At 48.4% G+C, this 20,911-nt stretch overlaps 1 protein-coding gene across 1 annotated transcript in view; it reads left to right on the forward strand.

Moving 5' to 3' along the window:
- Positions 1-15,117, forward strand: part of APOH (apolipoprotein H) — a 34,958-nt gene extending 19,841 nt beyond the window's left edge. Inside the window, exons 6-8 of the mRNA XM_077460659.1 lie at positions 11,584-11,763; positions 11,983-12,180; positions 14,830-15,117. Coding sequence (XP_077316785.1) covers positions 11,584-11,763; positions 11,983-12,180; positions 14,830-14,903 — 452 coding nt within the window. The 3' untranslated portion in view covers positions 14,904-15,117. The remainder of the gene's footprint in view (positions 1-11,583; positions 11,764-11,982; positions 12,181-14,829) is intronic.
- Positions 15,118-20,911: the final 5,794 nt, after the last annotated feature.

Here is a 20,911-nt window from a genome sequence, read left to right on the forward strand (position 1 = left end):
CATCGCTCTTCAGACAGAATTCTCTATAAAAATGTCGTTTTTGCTTGTCGTGCGTATTGTGAAATACCAGAATAATGCCAAATCCTGCGTTTTGCCCAATATATATAAAACTCCTATGATTGGCAGCTCCACCTAGTGGCCATAATGCAGTATTTTCCTGAAATCCCCTTAATCGGGAAAGTACTGCATTTTGGCCACTAGATGGAGCCAGAAAACATAGGAAACAACCAATATAAGGTATATATCTCTATGACATGCGTTTTTTTATTGAAGCTGACCTCTGCTTTCATGTTCAGTCTGTCAGGATTGTCAGGATTCGTGATTCGCAGCTCCACCTAGTGGCCATTAAGCAGTGTTCTCCTGAAATTCCCTTAATCAGGAAAATACTGCATTTTGGCCACTAGATGGAGCCAGAAAACATAGGAAATAAACATATAAGGCATATATCTCTATGACATGCAGTTTTCATTGAGGTTGACCTCTACTTGCACACTCACATGTTCAGTCTGGATTGTCGGGATTCGTGATTCGCAGCTCCACCTAGTGGCCATAATGCAGTATTCTCCTGATGCTCCCTTAATCAGGAAAATATTGCATTTTGGCCACAAGATGGAGACAGAAAACATAGGAAATAACCATCTAAGGCAAAATAAAGGCTTATTGGTGACAGGTGAGCTAGTGCTTGTGCCATATACATGTACACCTCTGCTTTAATGTTTACATGTTCAGTCTGGATTGTAAGGATTTGTGATCGGCAGCACCACCTAGTGGCCATAACACAGTATTTTCCTGAAATTCCCTTAATCAGGAAAATACTGCAGTTTGGCCACTATATGGAGCCAGAAAACATAGGAAACAACCTATATAAGGCATATATCAATATGACATGCGGTTTTCATTGAGGGTGACCTCTGCTTACACGTTCAGACTGGATCGTCTGGCTTCATGATTGGCAGCCCCACCTAGTGGCCATTAAGCAGTGTTCTCCTGAAATTCCCTTAATCAGGAAAATGCTGCATTTTGTCCACTGGGTGGAGCCAGAAAATATAGGAAACAACCTATATAAGGTATATAGCTGTATGACATGCAGTTTTCATTGAGGGTGACCTCGGCTTACATGTTCAGTCTGGATTGTCGGGATTTGTGATTGGCAGCTCCACCTAGTGGCCATAATGCAGCATTCTCCTGAAGCTGCCTAAATCAGGAAAATACTGCATTTTGTCCACTGGGTGGAGCCAGCAAACATAGGAAATAACCATATAAGGCAGGGGGGTCTCAAACTGGTGGCCCTCCAGCTATTACAAGACTACAAGTCCCAGGAGGCATTGCAAGGCTGACAGTTACAAGCATGACTCCCTCGGGCAGAGGCATGATGGGACTTGTAGTTCTGCAACACCTGGTGGGCCACTAGTTTGAGACCCCCGATATAAGGCAATATATCTCTATGACATGCGGTTTTCATTGAGGCTGACCTCTGCTTACATGTTCAGTCTGGATTGCCGGGATTCGTGATTGGCAGCGCCACCTATTGGCCATAATGCAGTATTCTCCTGAAGCTCCCTTAATCAGGAAAATACAGCATTTTGGCCACTGGGTGGAGCCGGCAAACATAGGAAATAAAAATATAAGGCTAAATAAGGAACTCTTGTTTAGTGATGGCCGAACGGTTCGCCCGGCGGTCGTTTCGCGGCGAATTTCCGACATTCGCGGTCCGCACGTTCGAACGCCTTTTTCCGTCGTTCGCCGCGGCGGACTTACGTGTTTAATGTATACAAGAACTTTAACCTTTGGTGACACGTTTATCATGTGATACAGGACAGCCAATTGAGACATGACAGCACATGGACACTTGTACATTCCCCCTAACCTATAAATACACCCGATCCGGTGGCCATTTTACATTCTTTCTTCTGTTAAGATAGGGACAGGTTCCTGTGTGGAGTAGGGAGAGATAAACCACTAGCTATTTGGTACACAAAAGTTCTTTTCAGGACTGGTATAGGTGTTAGGTGTTGATAGGTTTGCTGTGCTGCTGATTCTTGCAGCAGCCTGAGTGTCTTTTGTTAGTTTAGAGAAAGGGAAAGGACGGTGTATGCTACAGGGACAGCCAGATTAGTCTTTCATCATCATCATCATCATCATCATCATTAGCTGTTACTATCAAGGTCCACAAAAGAGCTGTTCCAGTAACCACTAATCGTTCTCTTTTTTTGCCAATTTGTATAGGGACAGGAAGGAAGCAGTGTTGTCAGGCAGTGAGGGTAATTTTAAAGACTTGCTGTTATTATTAGTTCCACAAAGGTTCTTTTCAGGACTGGTATCAGTGGTACAGTAATAGGCTTGTACATGTATAATATTCTTTCTTCCAAATATAGAAAGGATATTATACTTGACTGCTGCCCTTCTGCTGCAGTCTGCTAAACATTCACAACTCACTTGTTCCACAAAAGTTCTTATAAGGACTGGTAACTTGGTATAGGGTGCTACGGTACATAGGCTTGAGTGCGGTACAGTCTGCGGTTCTGTAAGGACCGCTATCGGTCCACAATAGATAGGGTTGACGTGCACCACTGCTGACCGCTGCCCTATACTGCAGCAGTCCTTCAGCGGTATAGGGACTGACGTACAGTCTGCTAATCACTAACACACAACCTGCTTGTTCCACAAAAGTTCTTATAAGGACTGGTAACTTGGTATAGGGTGCTACGGTACATAGGCTTGAGTGCGGTACAGTCTGCTGTTCTGTAAGGACCGCTATCGGTCCACAATAGATAGGGTTGACGTGCACCACTGCTGACCGCTGCCCTATACTGCAGCAGTCCTTCAGCGGTATAGGGACTGACGTACAGTCTGCTAAAAACTAATACACAACCTGCTTGGTCCACAAAAGTTCTTATAAGGACTGGTAACTTGGTATAGGGTGCTACGGTACATAGGCTTGAGTGCGGTACAGTCTGCTGTTCTGTAAGGACCGCTATCGGTCCACAATAGATAGGGTTGACGTGCACCACTGCTGACCGCTCACCTATACTGCAGCAGTCCTTCAGCGGTATAGGGACTGACGTACAGTCTGCTAAACACTAATACACAACCTGCTTGTTCCACAAAAGTTCTTATAAGGACTGGTAACTTGGTATAGGGTGCTACGGTACATAGGCTTGAGTGCGGTACAGTCTGCTGTTCTGTAAGGACCGCTATCGGTCCACAATAGATAGGGTTGACGTGCACCACTGCTGACCGCTCACCTATACTGCAGCAGTCCTTCAGCGGTATAGGGACTGACGTACAGTCTGCTAATCACTAACACACAACCTGCTTGTTCCACAAAAGTTCTTATAAGGACTGGTAACTTGGTATAGGGTGCTACGGTACATAGGCTTGAGTGCGGTACAGTCTGCTGTTCTGTAAGGACCGCTATCGGTCCACAATAGATAGGGTTGACGTGCACCACTGCTGACCGCTGCCCTATACTGCAGCAGTCCTTCAGCGGTATAGGGACTGACGTACAGTCTGCTAAACACTAATACACAACCTGCTTGTTCCACAAAAGTTCTTATAAGGACTGGTAACTTGGTATAGGGTGCTACGGTACATAGGCTTGAGTGCGGTACAGTCTGCTGTTCTGTAAGGACCGCTATCGGTCCACAATAGATAGGGTTGACGTGCACCACTGCTGACCGCTGCCCTATACTGCAGCAGTCCTTCAGCGGTATAGGGACTGACGTACAGTCTGCTAAACACTAATACACAACCTGCTTGGTCCACAAAAGTTCTTATAAGGACTGGTAACTTGGTATAGGGTGCTACGGTACATAGGCTTGAGTGCGGTACAGTCTGCTGTTCTGTAAGGACCGCTATCGGTCCACAATAGATAGGGTTGACGTGCACCACTGCTGACCGCTCACCTATACTGCAGCAGTCCTTCAGCGGTATAGGGACTGACGTACAGTCTGCTAATCACTAACACACAACCTGCTTGTTCCACAAAAGTTCTTATAAGGACTGGTAACTTGGTATAGGGTGCTACGGTACATAGGCTTGAGTGCGGTACAGTCTGCTGTTCTGTAAGGACCGCTATCGGTCCACAATAGATAGGGTTGACGTGCACCACTGCTGACCGCTGCCCTATACTGCAGCAGTCCTTCAGCGGTATAGGGACTGACGTACAGTCTGCTAAACACTAATACACAACCTGCTTGGTCCACAAAAGTTCTTATAAGGACTGGTAACTTGGTATAGGGTGCTACGGTACATAGGCTTGAGTGCGGTACAGTCTGCTGTTCTGTAAGGACCGCTATCGGTCCACAATAGATAGGGTTGACGTGCACCACTGCTGACCGCTGCCCTATACTGCAGCAGTCCTTCAGCGGTATAGGGACTGACGTACAGTCTGCTAATCACTAACACACAACCTGCTTGTTCCACAAAAGTTCTTATAAGGACTGGTAACTTGGTATAGGGTGCTACGGTACATAGGCTTGAGTGCGGTACAGTCTGCTGTTCTGTAAGGACCGCTATCGGTCCACAATAGATAGGGTTGACGTGCACCACTGCTGACCGCTGCCCTATACTGCAGCAGTCCTTCAGCGGTATAGGGACTGACGTACAGTCTGCTAAAAACTAATACACAACCTGCTTGGTCCACAAAAGTTCTTATAAGGACTGGTAACTTGGTATAGGGTGCTACGGTACATAGGCTTGAGTGCGGTACAGTCTGCTGTTCTGTAAGGACCGCTATCGGTCCACAATAGATAGGGTTGACGTGCACCACTGCTGACCGCTGCCCTATACTGCAGCAGTCCTTCAGCGGTATAGGGACTGACGTACAGTCTGCTAAACACTAATACACAACCTGCTTGGTCCACAAAAGTTCTTATAAGGACTGGTAACTTGGTATAGGGTGCTACGGTACATAGGCTTGAGTGCGGTACAGTCTGCTGTTCTGTAAGGACCGCTATCGGTCCACAATAGATAGGGTTGACGTGCACCACTGCTGACCGCTCACCTATACTGCAGCAGTCCTTCAGCGGTATAGGGACTGACGTACAGTCTGCTAATCACTAACACACAACCTGCTTGTTCCACAAAAGTTCTTATAAGGACTGGTAACTTGGTATAGGGTGCTACGGTACATAGGCTTGAGTGCGGTACAGTCTGCTGTTCTGTAAGGACCGCTATCGGTCCACAATAGATAGGGTTGACGTGCACCACTGCTGACCGCTGCCCTATACTGCAGCAGTCCTTCAGCGGTATAGGGACTGACGTACAGTCTGCTAAACACTAATACACAACCTGCTTGGTCCACAAAAGTTCTTATAAGGACTGGTAACTTGGTATAGGGTGCTACGGTACATAGGCTTGAGTGCGGTACAGTCTGCTGTTCTGTAAGGACCGCTATCGGTCCACAATAGATAGGGTTGACGTGCACCACTGCTGACCGCTGCCCTATACTGCAGCAGTCCTTCAGCGGTATAGGGACTGACGTACAGTCTGCTAATCACTAACACACAACCTGCTTGTTCCACAAAAGTTCTTATAAGGACTGGTAACTTGGTATAGGGTGCTACGGTACATAGGCTTGAGTGCGGTACAGTCTGCTGTTCTGTAAGGACCGCTATCGGTCCACAATAGATAGGGTTGACGTGCACCACTGCTGACCGCTGCCCTATACTGCAGCAGTCCTTCAGCGGTATAGGGACTGACGTACAGTCTGCTAAAAACTAATACACAACCTGCTTGGTCCACAAAAGTTCTTATAAGGACTGGTAACTTGGTATAGGGTGCTACGGTACATAGGCTTGAGTGCGGTACAGTCTGCTGTTCTGTAAGGACCGCTATCGGTCCACAATAGATAGGGTTGACGTGCACCACTGCTGACCGCTCACCTATACTGCAGCAGTCCTTCAGCGGTATAGGGACTGACGTACAGTCTGCTAAACACTAATACACAACCTGCTTGTTCCACAAAAGTTCTTATAAGGACTGGTAACTTGGTATAGGGTGCTACGGTACATAGGCTTGAGTGCGGTACAGTCTGCTGTTCTGTAAGGACCGCTATCGGTCCACAATAGATAGGGTTGACGTGCACCACTGCTGACCGCTCACCTATACTGCAGCAGTCCTTCAGCGGTATAGGGACTGACGTACAGTCTGCTAAACACTAATACACAACCTGCTTGTTCCACAAAAGTTCTTATAAGGACTGGTAACTTGGTATAGGGTGCTACGGTACATAGGCTTGAGTGCGGTACAGTCTGCTGTTCTGTAAGGACCGCTATCGGTCCACAATAGATAGGGTTGACGTGCACCACTGCTGACCGCTCACCTATACTGCAGCAGTCCTTCAGCGGTATAGGGACTGACGTACAGTCTGCTAATCACTAACACACAACCTGCTTGTTCCACAAAAGTTCTTATAAGGACTGGTAACTTGGTATAGGGTGCTACGGTACATAGGCTTGAGTGCGGTACAGTCTGCTGTTCTGTAAGGACCGCTATCGGTCCACAATAGATAGGGTTGACGTGCACCACTGCTGACCGCTCACCTATACTGCAGCAGTCCTTCAGCGGTATAGGGACTGACGTACAGTCTGCTAAACACTAATACACAACCTGCTTGTTCCACAAAAGTTCTTATAAGGACTGGTAACTTGGTATAGGGTGCTACGGTACATAGGCTTGAGTGCGGTACAGTCTGCTGTTCTGTAAGGACCGCTATCGGTCCACAATAGATAGGGTTGACGTGCACCACTGCTGACCGCTGCCCTATACTGCAGCAGTCCTTCAGCGGTATAGGGACTGACGTACAGTCTGCTAAACACTAATACACAACCTGCTTGGTCCACAAAAGTTCTTATAAGGACTGGTAACTTGGTATAGGGTGCTACGGTACATAGGCTTGAGTGCGGTACAGTCTGCTGTTCTGTAAGGACCGCTATCGGTCCACAATAGATAGGGTTGACGTGCACCACTGCTGACCGCTGCCCTATACTGCAGCAGTCCTTCAGCGGTATAGGGACTGACGTACAGTCTGCTAAACACTAATACACAACCTGCTTGGTCCACAAAAGTTCTTATAAGGACTGGTAACTTGGTATAGGGTGCTACGGTACATAGGCTTGAGTGCGGTACAGTCTGCTGTTCTGTAAGGACCGCTATAGGTCCACAATAGATAGGGTTGACGTGCACCACTGCTGACCGCTCACCTATACTGCAGCAGTCCTTCAGCGGTATAGGGACTAAGAGTTTTGTCACAGGGTCATTTAAAAAATGACATGCAGAGGAAGAGGCAGGCCCTTCCGCAGGGGTGGTAGGGGTAGGGCAGGAGCAACAGGCTTGAGCCAAAGTGGGAAGTTGCAGAAGGTGCGTTCAATTACTTTAAAGGATGCACCAGACTTGGTTGAGTGGCTCGCTCAGCCTTACTCTTCTGCACCCTCCTCATCCTCTCGATCTGCACCCTCTTCTTCACTCTCTGCTATGTGCACCCCCAAAGACACTACCACCAACAACACGACCACCACCACCACCACCACATACCTTCCGCTTGAGTCACTGGAATTATTTTCCGATCCATATCAAGAGGACATTTCTGATGCGCAGCCACTCTTGGTATTGGATCAGGAAGAGGAGGTAGCAACAAGCGCTACTCAGCAGTCTGACGCCAGTACCCAGATCAGCCCAAGGAGGAGGTTGGTCCCCGGTGTTGCTGCCTACTCCGAGATCTCTACTTATAGCGGTGGGGAAGGTGACGTTGATGATGACGTGTCTAGTGATGTCACGTGGGTGCCCACAAGAGAGGAAGAGGAGGGGAGTTCAGAGGGAGATATGGACCAGCAGATAGGGAGGAGAAGCAGCAATGACTTACATTGCACAGCAGGGACAAAGCAGACTGCAAATGTATCAGGAGCGAGTCATCGACCATGTACGGTCACATCTGGCGCTCCCAGGACACCGGCACATGGCTCCGCAGTGTGGGCTTTTTTTAACGTGTCCGCTGCTGACAATAGCGTTGCCATCTGCAATCTTTGCAGTCAACGCGTTAGTCGCGGTAAGCCCAATACTCACCTAGGGACGACCGCCTTAAGAAGGCACATGAGCAGCCATCACCGAGCCCAGTGGGAGCAACGGAACACACAAAGCCACACTGCAGGCTCTCACCGTCCAGCCTCGTCTTCTACTTCTCCTTCTCCTCTCTCCTCACAATTGTCCTCCACTCCACCTTCCATCACGCCAAGCTCACATTTTTCTGCAAAAAGGCAGGCTTCCGTGGGCCTAATGTTTGAGCGTAAAAAAATGATGATGCCGGATAACCCTCTTGCCCAACGGTTGGCGGCTGGCTTGTCAGAACTCATAGCCCGCCAACTACTGCCATATAAACTGGTGGACTCGGAGGCCTTTCGCAAATTTGTGGCCATTGGAACACCACAATGGAAGGTCCCAGGAAGGAAGTATTTCTCAGAGAAGGGCATCCCAGAGCTATATGGCCATGTTCAGCGGCAAGTGAATGTATCTCTGGCACACAGTGTCGGTGCCAAGATACATCTGACCACAGACACGTGGTCTAGCAAACACGGGCAGGGAAGGTATATCAGTTTTACTGCCCACTGGGTGAACCTTCTGACGGCCGTCAAGCATGTAACCCGTGGCACCCGTGTAGATTTGGTTTTACCGCCACGGATTGCATGCAGGCCTGACTCTTCTTCTCCTCCTCCTACTCCATCCTCCTCCCTCTCCTCCTCAGCTGCCTCCTCCTTTTCCGCTGCTAGCGTCTCTTCCACTGCACCGCCCAAGCTCCCCAGAACCTATTCCACATGCCAGGTGAGACGTTGCCATGCCGTGCTGCGTCTGTTGTGCCTGGAAGCAAAGAGCCACACTGGCCCGGCACTCCTTTCAGCTTTGCGTTCACAGGCAGATGAGTGGCTAACACCGCTCAATTTGACAGTTGGTAAAGTGGTGTGTGACAACGGTGCCAATCTGCTTAGCGCATTGAAACAGGGCAAAATCACGCACGTGCCGTGCATGGCACACGTCTTAAACTTGGTCGTGCAGCGATTCCTTGTCAAATACCCTGGGGTCCAGGACATCTTGCGGCAGGCAAGGAAAATCTCGGCCCATTTCAGAAGATCTTACACGGCCATGGCTCGCCTTGCTGACATTCAGCGGCGACACCATCTGCCGGTCAGACGTCTTATTTGCGATTGCCCGACGCGATGGAACTCAACCTTCTATATGCTTGATAGGCTGCTCCAGCAGAAACGTGCAGTTAACGTCTACCTGTATGAACTCTGCGAAAGAAACGGTTCTGGGGAGCTGGGTTTTTTTTCACCGCGCCAGTGGCTGCTCATGCGCGACACATGCAGACTTCTGCGGCCATTTGAGGAGATCACCAAACTGGTCAGTCGCAGCCATGGCGCCATCAGTGACATGGTACCTTATGCCTTCTTTCTGGAGCGTGCATTGCGTCGTGTCATTGATCAGGCTGTGGAGGAGCAGGAGCGGGAAGATGAGGAAGTCGCAATGCTGGATGAATTCCCAGGGGGGGCTACTCTATCTGAGACAAGTCAACAACAGGAGTCTGATGAGGAGTCAGAGGAGGATGGTGCCGGGGCGGATGAGCAGGAGCAAGAAGAGCATGCTTTAAACCTTTCTGGGATCCCTGTTGTGCGAGGATGGGGAGAGGAGAATGAAGAGGACGACATTATCCTGGATGATGAGCAGGAGCCAGGCCACCACACCGCTTCCACTTTAGTGCAAATGGGGGCCTTCATGCTCCAGTGTTTTAATAGGGACCCCCGTATAAAAAGCATGAGGGTCAAGGACCAGTACTGGGTGGCAACGTACTTAGACCCCCGGTACAAACACAAAATGGCGGAAATGTTACCGCCGTCGCAGAGGGCTGTCAGAATGCAGCACTTCCAGGCCTTGCTTCGAGAAATGCTGCATTCTGCTTTTGCGTGCGCTGGCAGAGGAGCAATTCCCACTCCCAGAGAAGGATTTGCGGGTACCAATCCAACAGCGCCTGCAAGAAGAGGCCGGTTTGAAGATGTGTTGGTGACTTCGGATATGAGGTCATTCTTTCAGCCGACCCATCGACAGGTGTCATCCGGATCCAGCATCAGGGAACGCCTAGACCGTCAGGTGTCCGACTACATTGGGTTAACGGCCGATGTGGACGCTCTGAGGAGTGATGAACCCCTAGACTACTGGGTGGGCAGGCTTGACCTCTGGCCAGAGCTTGCCCAATTTGCAATCGAACTGTTGGCTTGCCCCTCATCCAGTGTCCTGTCCGAAAGGACGTTCAGCGCAGCAGGGGGGATTGTGACCGATAAGCGTACTCGCCTAGCTCACCACAGTGTTAACTACCTCACATTTCTAAAAATGAATGAGGCATGGATCTCGGAGGAATTCAACACATGTGACCAGTAGACCATGTATATGTCTATAAACTATTTTTTTAATCAAGCACACAGACCTTCTTAATTCATTTGGCTCACTTCCTTGACCCAAAAAAGCACACCGTACTATATGCCCCTACCCTCCTCTTTGAAGAGGTTGAGCGGTGTCATATTTCTACTGGGGCTGCTTATGATATCCCTGTGCTGTGCTGACTTCCTCCTGGGGGTTCTTATTATGAAGGGATCACACTATCCCTGTGCTGTGCTGACTTCCTCCTGGGGGTTCTTATTATGAGGGGATCACACCATCCCTGTGCTGTGCTGACTTCCTCCTGGGGCTGCTTACGGTGCTGCTGTCAGTGCTGTATGTCACGGTGCTGCTGTCAGCGCTGTATGTCACGGTGCTGCTGTCAGCGCTGTATGTCACGGTGCTGCTGTCAGCGCTGTATGTCACGGTGCTGCTGTCAGCGCTGTATGTCACGGTGCTGCTGTCAGCGCTGTATGTCACGGTGCTGCTGTCAGCGCTGTATGTCACGGTGCTGCTGTCAGCGCTGTATGTCACGGTGCTGCTGTCAGCGCTGTATGTCACGGTGCTGCTGTCAGCGCTGTATGTCACGGTGCTGCTGTCAGCGCTGTATGTCACGGTGCTGCTGTCAGTGCTCTGTATTACGGTGCTGCTGTCAGATGCCTCTATCACGGTGCATGTGTCATTCCGGTATGTCACGCTGCTGGTGATCATCTCCTGCACCCTCTTCTTTGCCTACCCTGGTCCCTGACCTTCCCTCTCCTCCATTGCCTTCATTAGCTCCATAGTCCTGAATTGTTAGAACAATTTCCCAAATAAAATAAAAATGCTTGTAGTTATCGATCCCAAATTCACCTCATACATGTATTATGTCATTGTCCAGATGGTGGGACTACGTTTTACCCCCTAATAATTACCACGTGGCCGCAAATTCGACATGAAGGTTTGCAAAGTTCGCCTCCCATTGAAGTCAATGGGGCCCGCGGCGAACGGTCGGTTTCGCGAACGTTTGGGTCCGTTCGCATTTCGCGTTCGCGAAACGTCCCGTCGGAAGTTCGTCCATCACTACTCTTGTTGAGAGGAGAGTTGGTGCTTGAGTTATTTGTACAGCGGATGTTTATAAATGGACCCGTTTGCGTCTCTTTCTCTCTCCTGCTTCCACAGATGTGAAATGTAATCGTCCCACTGAGATAACCAACGGCTACATGAGTTTTGCTCTCTACCGGAAGTACAACTATAAAGAATCGGTGAGCTACGGCTGTAACCCGCCCTACGCCTTGGACGGCCCCCGAATATCCTACTGTGACAAAGACGGGGAATGGTCCCCGAAGCCCGCCTGTAGAGGTAAGATTTCCTACACGTGGCCCTATGTGTCTCCGTAGGGGAAGGGGGTGGGGCCACACTGTTTTCAGCTGATTGTATCTGAGGAGCCCCTGATCTCTGGGACATGTGGTTCTCATTGAGGGGGACCTCTCCTTACATGCTCAGTCTGGATTGTCTGGGGTCTTCAGGGGGTTTTACTTCATGGGGGAGAACTCAATATTGCTTTCTAAAACCTTCCAGCTCCGTGTCACGTGACCACGCCCAAGGCCACCGTCCTCCATAACGGAAGGAGGACGCGGGTGGATGAAATCGCAGGTCAGCAGATTCAGCATGGAGACATCCTGACCTATTTCTGCAAGAATAAGGAACAAAAGTGCGCCTACACGGTACAGAGCCAGTGCCAGGGGGGCAACTTTACCGTACCCGCCTGCTACAAGAGTGAGTAACTCAACAACCTGGGGGGAGAGGAGAACAGGAGCTTAGGAGATGAGAGGCAGGGAATAGAGGAGAGTGAAAGAAGTAAGGGGGGGGGGAGGGGGTGAAGGAGATAAAAGGAGGGGAAGAGAGTGAGGGAGATGAGAGGAGGAGAGAAGAGGAGAGGAGAGTGAAGGAAATGACAGGGGGAGAGGAGAGTGAAGATGAGAGGAGAAGAGAGTGAAGGAGATGACAGGGGGAGAGGAGAGTGAAGATGAGAGGAGGGGAGGAGAAGAGAGTGAAGGAGATGACAGGGGGAGAGGAGAGTGAAGATGAGAGGAGGGGAGGAGAAGAGAGTGAAGGAGATGAGAGGAGGGGAGGAGAAGAGAGTGAAGGAGATGACAGGGGGAGAGGAGAGTGAAGATGAGAGGAGGGGAGGAGAAGAGAGTGAAGGAGATTACAGGGGGAGAGGAGAGTGAAGATGAGAGGAGGGGAGAGGAAGAGAGTGAAGGAGATGACAGGGCAGAGAAGAGTGAAGGAGATGAAAGGAGCAGCAGAGAGGAGAGTGGAGAAGATAAAAGGAGGGGAGGAGACGAGAACAAAGGAGATGACAGTGGGGAAGGAGAGGAGAGTGAAGGGGAGGAGTGGAGGGAGGAGAGGAGAGAGAAGAAGATGAGGGGGGAGGAGAGGAGAAGAGAGTAAAGGAAATGAAAGGAGGGGTGGAGAGGAGAGTGAAGGAGATGAGAAGAGAGGAGATTAAAGCAGATGAGGATGAGAAGAGAGGAGATTGAAGGAGATGAAAGGAGAGGAGGAGAGTGACGCAGATGAGAGGAGGGGAGGAGAAGAGGGTGTAGGAGAGGAGAGTAAAGGAGAGGAGAGAAGAGAACTGGAACAGAGAAAGAAAATAGAGGAGAAGGGATGGAGTTTAGAAAAATATAGTAAATGAGGTGAGAAGAGTACAGAAAGAGAGAGGAGAAGTGAAGAGTGTAGAGGAGGAGAGTAAGGGGAGAAAATTAGATATTAGATGAAAAGATGAAGGAGTGAGGAAGGAGGTTGGAGGAGAGGAGGGAGGATAGGGGTAGATGTGGGTAGAAATGAGGAGAAGGGAAGAGAGAGTGTCAGTGGGGTGAAGAGAGGAGAGGACAGCTGAGAGGGAAAGTGGGGAGTAGAGAGGAGAATAGGAGAGAGGATAAGACAAAGAAAGAGAGACGAGGACAAGGGAGAGGAACGGGGAGGAAATGTTGAGAGGAGAGGAGATGGAAGAGGAAGAGGTGAGAAAAGAAGAGGACATAGGAGAGAAAGAGGGGAGTAGGGGAGAAGGGAGAGAACATGGAAAGGCAAGAAAGAAAGAGAGGGTAGAGGAGGAAAGAAAAGGAGAGAACATGGAAGAAGCAGAGAGGAGGAGAGGTCAGGGGAGAAAAAGCAAGGAGGGGGACATGGGAGAGGAAGAGGTGAGAAGAGGGGAGAAGAAAGAAAAGAGGAGGACATGGGAGAGGAAGAGAGCAGAAGAAGTCAGGAGGAGAAGACATGAGAGAGGAGGAGAGGTTAGGGGAGAAAAGCGGAGGAGGGGACATGGGAGAGGAACAGGTGAGAAGAGGGGACATAAAAGAGGAGGAGAAGTCAGGGGAGAAAAAGAAAGGAGAGGACATGGGAGAGTAAGAGGGGATGATAGGCCAGAGGAAGAAATGAGTGGAGAGGAGGGAAAGAGATGCCAAGAGAAGAAAGGAGAGTAGAGGACATGGTAGAGGAAGAGGGGAGAGGGGGAAAAGTAAAAGGAAAGGAGAGGAGATGGGAGAGGAACAGGTGGGAAGAGGCCAGGGGAGGAAAGAAGAAGGGAGTGAGGATATGGGCCATTCCTCCAGTCTGCAGATATTGAAGTGCCTCTAAACACCTCCATCAATCTCCGGCCGCCTCCCATTATTCTGACCACAAGTCATTTAGTGATGATTGGTGGAGACGGCTCTGAAATGGTCGGGAGAGTGAAGAGCGCGGCGCTGATATAAATAATGGATGTAGAAGACAATTAAGCGGCCGGCAGAGCTGATGTACGTTTGTGTCAGAAAGCTGCTAATGGGCCATTATTGGCGAGCGCGCAGTCATTATTGGCGAGCGCGCAGTCATTATTGGCGAGCGCGCAGTCATTATTGGCGAGCGCGCAGTCATTATTGGCGAGCGCGCAGTCATTATTGGCGAGCGCGCAGCCATTATTGGCGAGCGCGCAGCCATTATTGGCGAGCGCGCAGCCATTATTGGCGAGCGCGCAGTCATTATGGGCGAGCGCGCAGTCATTATCGGAGAGCGCGCAGTCATTATCGGAGAGCGTGCAGTCATTATTGGAGACCGTGCAGCCATTATTGACGAGCGTGCAGCCATTATTGGAGACCGTGCAGCCATTATTGACGAGCGTGCAGCCATTATTGGAGACCGTGCAGCCATTATTGACGAGCGTGCAGCCATTATTGACGAGCGTGCAGCCATTATTGACGAGCGTGCAGCCATTATTGGCGAGCACGCAGTCATTATTGGCCAGCGCGCAGTCATTATTGGCGAGCGCGCAGTCATTATTGGCGAGCGTGCAGTCATTATTGCGCCGATTCTCCGTCTTCCCTCTGCCGTGGAAATTAATGGACTTCTTTACATTCTCTGAATATTTCTTTTTTCCCTTTCTTCCAGAGCCGGGGACCTTTTCACTGTTTTCCACCGATCCGTCTAAGATGACCCCCTGCGCTCAGGAGGCGGAGCAGTAATTACATTCCGCCATTGCTGGGAACACAAAGCCGCTCAGAAAACTTTCAGTAAAATGCATTTTTTATTAATTGTCGGTTTACATTTCTGGATGGAGCTTCAAAGTGCGGCGGTTTCCTTGTTTTCCAGAACGGTTGCCAATCACCCTCCTCGCTGGGGGTTCCGTTTTATGTGTTTGTGTACAAAAAAAAGTAAATAAACATCAGTTTCCTGCGCTCCCACGAGTCTCGCCTCGTCTCTCCGAACCGCAAAACGCTCAGTGCTGATCCCTTAAAGGAGATCCCCGCTTGTATTACGCAAAGTGTATTCAATCTTCATCAGGGGGGCAAAAACATTGGGGGGGGGTCCACTATGACAAGCGTTTTATTACACAGGAACCCTGGAAATCATTTTCATGTCTTGGGGAACCTTCCTAATATATTACATCTCTAGTCCGTAAAAGTATATAGAATGTACTGGATGTAGGAGACGCCCAGAGCAGCTCCTCCCAACTCTCTCATCCTCTATAAGAAAGTAATAGCAATTCTGAAATGGGACAAAATCATAATAATAATAATGATAATAATAATAATAATAATAATGATGATAATGATAATAATAATAATAATAATGATAATAATAATAATGATAATAATAATATTGATAATAATGATAATAATAATGATAATAATAATAATAATGATAATAATAATGATAATAATAATGATAATAATAATAATAATGATAATAATAATGATAATAATAATGATAATAATAATGATAATAATAATAATAATAATAATAGCTACAAAAGAAAACCCAACATTGAAAATTGAAGTGACCCTTATATTGGTGGTCAGTGGAAAAGTACCTTCTAATGTTGGTAGTCAATGTAGTGGTCCATTATCTTGGTGGCCAATGGGAGAAGGTGCCCTATATTAATGGTCAGTAGGAGAAGGACCCCTTATATTATTGGTCAGTGGAAGAAGGACCCCTTATATTAATGGTCAGTATGAGAAGGACCCCTTATATTATTGGTCAGTGGAAGAAGGACCCCTTATATTAATGGTCAGTAGGAGAAGGACCCCTTATATTAATGGTCAGTGGAAGAAGGACCCCTTATATTAATGGTCAGTAGGAGAAGGACTCCTTATATTAATGGTCAGTATGAGTAGGACCCCTTATATTATTGGTCAGTGGAAGAAGGACCCCTTATATTAATGGTCAGTATGAGTAGGACCCCTTATATTATTGGTCAGTGGAAGAAGGACCCCTTATATTAATGATCAGTATGAGAAGGACCCCTTATATTAATGATCAGTATGAGAAGGACCCCTTATATTAATGATCAGTATGAGAAGGACCCCTTATATTAATGGTCAGTATGAGTAGGACCCCTTATATTATTGGTCAGTGGAAGAAGGACCCCTTATATTAATGATCAGTATGAGAAGGACCCCTTATATTAATGATCAGCATGAGAAGGACCCCTTATATTAATGGTCAGTATGAGAAGGACCCCTTATATTATTGGTCAGTGGAAGAAGGACCCCTTATATTAATGGTCAGTGAGCAAAGGACCCTTATATTAATGGTCAGTAGGAGAAGGACCCTTATATTAATGGTTAGTAGGATAAGGACCCCTTATATTATTGGTCAGTGGAAGAAGGACCCTTTATAATAATGATCAGTATGAGAAGGACCCCTTATATTAATGATCAGCATGAGAAGGACCCCTTATATTAATGGTCAGTATGAGAAGGACCCCTTATATTATTGGTCAGTGGAAGAAGGACCCCTTATATTAATGGTCAGTAGGAGAAGGACCCCTTATATTAATGGTCAGTATGAGAAGGACCCCTTATATTATTGGTCAGTGGAAGAAGGACCCCTTATATTAATGGTCAGTAGGAGAAGGACCCCTTATATTAATGGTCAGTATGAGAAGGACCCCTTATATTATTGGTCAGTGGAAGAAGGACCCCTTATATTAATGATCAGTATGAGAAGGACCCCTTATATTAATGGTCAGTATGAGAAGGACCCCTTATATTATTGGTCAGTGGAAGAAGGACCCCTTATATTAATGGTCAGTGAACAAAGGACCCTTATATTAATGGTCAGTAGGAGAAGGACCCTTATATTAATGGTTAGTAGGATAAGGACCCCTTATATTATTGGTCAGTGGAAGAAGGACCCCCCTTATATTAATGGTCAGTAAGGCCCCTTTCACACTGGGGCGGGGAGCGGCGTCGGTTCTTTTAGCAGCGGTATTCAGCCACTAGCGGGGCTGTTTTACCCCCCGCTAGCGGCCGAAAAAGGGTTAAAACCGCTCGCAAAGTGCTGCTGCAGGGGCGCTTTGCCGGCGGTATAGCCGCACTGCCCCATTGATTTCAATGGGTAGGAGCGGTGAATACATCGCTCCTTCACCGCTCCAAAGATGCGGCTAGCAGGTTTTTTTTTTTTTCCGTCCCGCCAGCGCACCGCTCCAGTGTGAGAGCCCCTCCGGCTTTCACGGTGGAGTGAAAGGAGACGCTTTTTTCAGGCGCTACACAGGCGCTACTTTTAGCGCTGTAGCGCCTGAAAAACGCCTCAGTGTGAAAGGGGCCTAATTGTCTTACAGGAACGGGAGCCCTCTTTCTATATGCTCCGCACATAAGTGCCGTACTAGAGGAATGATTATTAAACATGGTCACAGACTCAAGGTTGAGAGAGCGAAAAACACGGTCCGGACTGCGCTCCAAACTCCACGGCTACTGCGAAAGGCGACATAAAACTCACCCAGACAAGGACCTAGAGGCAGAAGAAACCAAACCACGGGAACAAGTCAGGGAACACTCCTTATTTCAAGCCAAAAACAAGCTATTGACGCAGAACCCTACATTAGTGAACGCCATTCGAACCCAACGTAACTTGGCATACATTCCATCATTGTCCACTCCTGCGGGCACCAAAATCCATAAGTCCCCGGAGATAGCAGAGTCCTTCCACGCCTTCTACGAGGCACTTTACAACCTGCACTCCAACCAGGGCCGTCTTTAATATTGATTGGACCCCGCGCAAAGCTTTTCTTGGGCCCCCCCCCCATGCAGTTTCGCTCTCCACCTGCTCTGAGACATACAATAATTAGCAGTTAGACTCAAAATCAGTTTACTGAATCGGTTAAGGCAGCTATTGTGATTGGTTGCCAGAGGTTACAGTGTATCATTACCGCTCACTGACTGGTTGCTAGAGGTTACAGTGTATCATTACAGCTCACTGACTGGTTGCTAGAGGTTACAGTGTATCATTACCGCTCACTGACTGGTTGCTAGAGGTTACAGTGTATCATTACCGCTCACTGACTGGTTGCTAGAGCTTACAGTGTATCATTACAGCTCACTGACTGGTTGCTAGAGGTTACAGTGTATCATTACCGCTCACTGACTGGTTGCTAGAGCTTACAGCACACGTTACAGCTCACTAATTAGTTGCTAGAGGTTACAGCACATGATTTCTGCTTGTTGATAGGTTTCTAGAGATTACTGTGGATATGACCTCAGGGGAGCATGATATTCATATCAATGCCGCCAGCCGCTGATATTTACATATGAATGCTGCTGATATTTACATACGAATGCCGGTAATTTACATGTAAGCACAGGGTCTGCAGGTGAGTCGTCTGTACACAACAATAGGGCAGAGCTGGGCAGCGTTAGTAGCAGCATTTCACACTGAGATATTGGGACACAGCACAGGACTAAAACCTCAAGGGACAAGGGAATTTAAACCTGGATAGTTGGCAAGTATGAGGCAGCTGCTTTGGGCCCCACAACAATGACAGGGCAAAGGGCAGCTGCCCCTTTTGTCCTGCCTTAAAAACGGCCCTGACTCCAACACTCCTATGGACCAACCCCCAGATAGGTTGGAGACAATAGATGCCTACCTTGGGGCCGCTAACCAGCCCTCTCTTAGTGCGGAGGAAGTAGAGTTGCTATCGAAATCTATATCCAAGGATGAACTCACGAGTGCCCTGGCGGGGTCCCCCAAGGGGAAAGCCCATGGCCCTGACGGTTTTTCAATTTCTTATTACAAAACCTTCCAAACACGACTAGCAACCCATTTTGTCACCGCCTTTAATGCAATTCTAGACAACCACAACATGCCAACAGACATTCTACGGGCAAGCATCACTGTAATCCCCAAGCCCGGGAAGGACCCAGTCCTCTGTGCCCGCTATAGGCCCGTCTCCCTGCTTAATTGGGACCTTAAGCTGTTCACGAAAATCCTGGGGTCAATCCTCCAGCGTATAATCCCCTTGGGTCAGGCTGGGTTTATCCGCAGCAGAGAAGCGCGGGACAATGCGATCGGGACTATTGATGTTATAGCAAGGGCCGAACATTTTAATTCCCCATTCATCCTGTTATCTACAGATGCAGAAAAAGAGTTAGAGGGGGTGAATTGGACCTTTTGGCATATTGGGATGCTGAAAACCATCCTATCTTGGATCTCTGTCTACTCAACCCCTACAGCAAAGGTCAAGACAAATGGAATAGCTTCCAACTCCTTCGCGATAAGTAACGGCACGAGACAAGGGCGCCCGCTTTCCCCGCTTCTCTTCATACTGGAGTGGGTTCAGGTCCTCATGATTTTCCTCTCCACACCCATTCATTGAACCCGCCTTACATGAGCTCCGCAGATACTTGAGGATAGCCGAGACGGACGGTTTTCCCTCTCCATTAACGCCTATTATCGGCCGCCCAGACTTTATACCCGGGATCTCCGACAGGGCTTCCTGGCATCAGCCTGACAGGAGATTGGTTAGAGCTTCTTCCTTTCTTGGGTCCTCTGAGTGGATTAACCCCTCAAGCTTATACCCCACCCTTAATTCCCCATTTTTCTCCATTTTGGGCAAGTGGAAGAGTAACCGAGTCACTTTGAGCAGGGGGGGGGCCCGTAGAACCCAGAATCCCTTGTTTCAGCTCCCCATGCACCTCCTATGTCTAAGTCACCCTGTTTCTCTCTAATAGGGGTGAGAAATCCAGTCTGATCTGTACTAATCTGATTCACTGTATAGCCACACTGGAATGCTGTGTATATATATATATATATATTGTATATTGTCTCATTTTGTTGTGTACTCTTTGCTGGGTCGTTTGAGGTGTGGCTGTATTCCAATGTTCTAATGTGTCTGATTGCCTTAGATATTATGGGATGTGTATGTAGATTAGCTGTGAGATTGGTGGGGGGGGGGGGGCGAATTCTTCCAACAGCTCTCACTGCTGATTGGACAGTCTACCCCGTCCGGAATGCAAAGGGGCGGATTGTCCAGAGTATTACCCACGTACCTTTGTTTTCAATAAACTGCCCATGTTCAGCTACCAAACGAGTATTGCCTTGTTGTGTGGTTGTCAGGGGTTGGAATATCTGATATCTGTATTCAGACTGGGTGGAAGAGGTATATGACGAAAGCACTCAAGCGGATCGTGTGATGTTTCGTTAGAGGAAGATCTCATAACTATCACACGTTCTTCGATCCCTCCCAGATCATGGCTGCTTTCGTTAACAATCCACGCCGTTTGAGGATCTATGCCTAGGAGATGAGCCTGTACGGAAACCTCTATCCTGTTCTTATAATATTCTACTGACAGCCACATCTCAACATGATCCCCCGTAACTGAGGAAACGGGAGAGAGACCTCAACATCATGTTCACGAAAGATCAAAAGAATCGTATCCTTTGATTCACGTATAAGTCATCCCTGTGCAGCAAATATCAGGAGATCACATTCAAGATCCTGACGCACTGGTACAGGACCCCATCGGTGCTAGCGTCACCATTCCCAGGACATAGCTCTTTGATGCTGGAGGTGTGGTACCCAGACTGGCACATTACTTCACATCTTCTGGGAATGTCAGATAGGTTTGCCACCTGTCCGTGATTCACCCGGACAGTCCGGGTTTTGAATCGTGTGTTCGGGTTTCAGGCAGGCTGAAACCCGGACACATTATTCAGACCGGACCGTGGCTCCCCAAGTAACCAAGCTAGTCAC

This window comes from Lithobates pipiens, unplaced genomic scaffold, assembly GCF_037356315.1.
Source record: "Lithobates pipiens isolate NorthernLeopardFrog02 unplaced genomic scaffold, aLitPip1_a1.2 Scaffold_28, whole genome shotgun sequence".
In the NCBI taxonomy this organism is placed as follows: domain Eukaryota; kingdom Metazoa; phylum Chordata; class Amphibia; order Anura; family Ranidae; genus Lithobates; species Lithobates pipiens.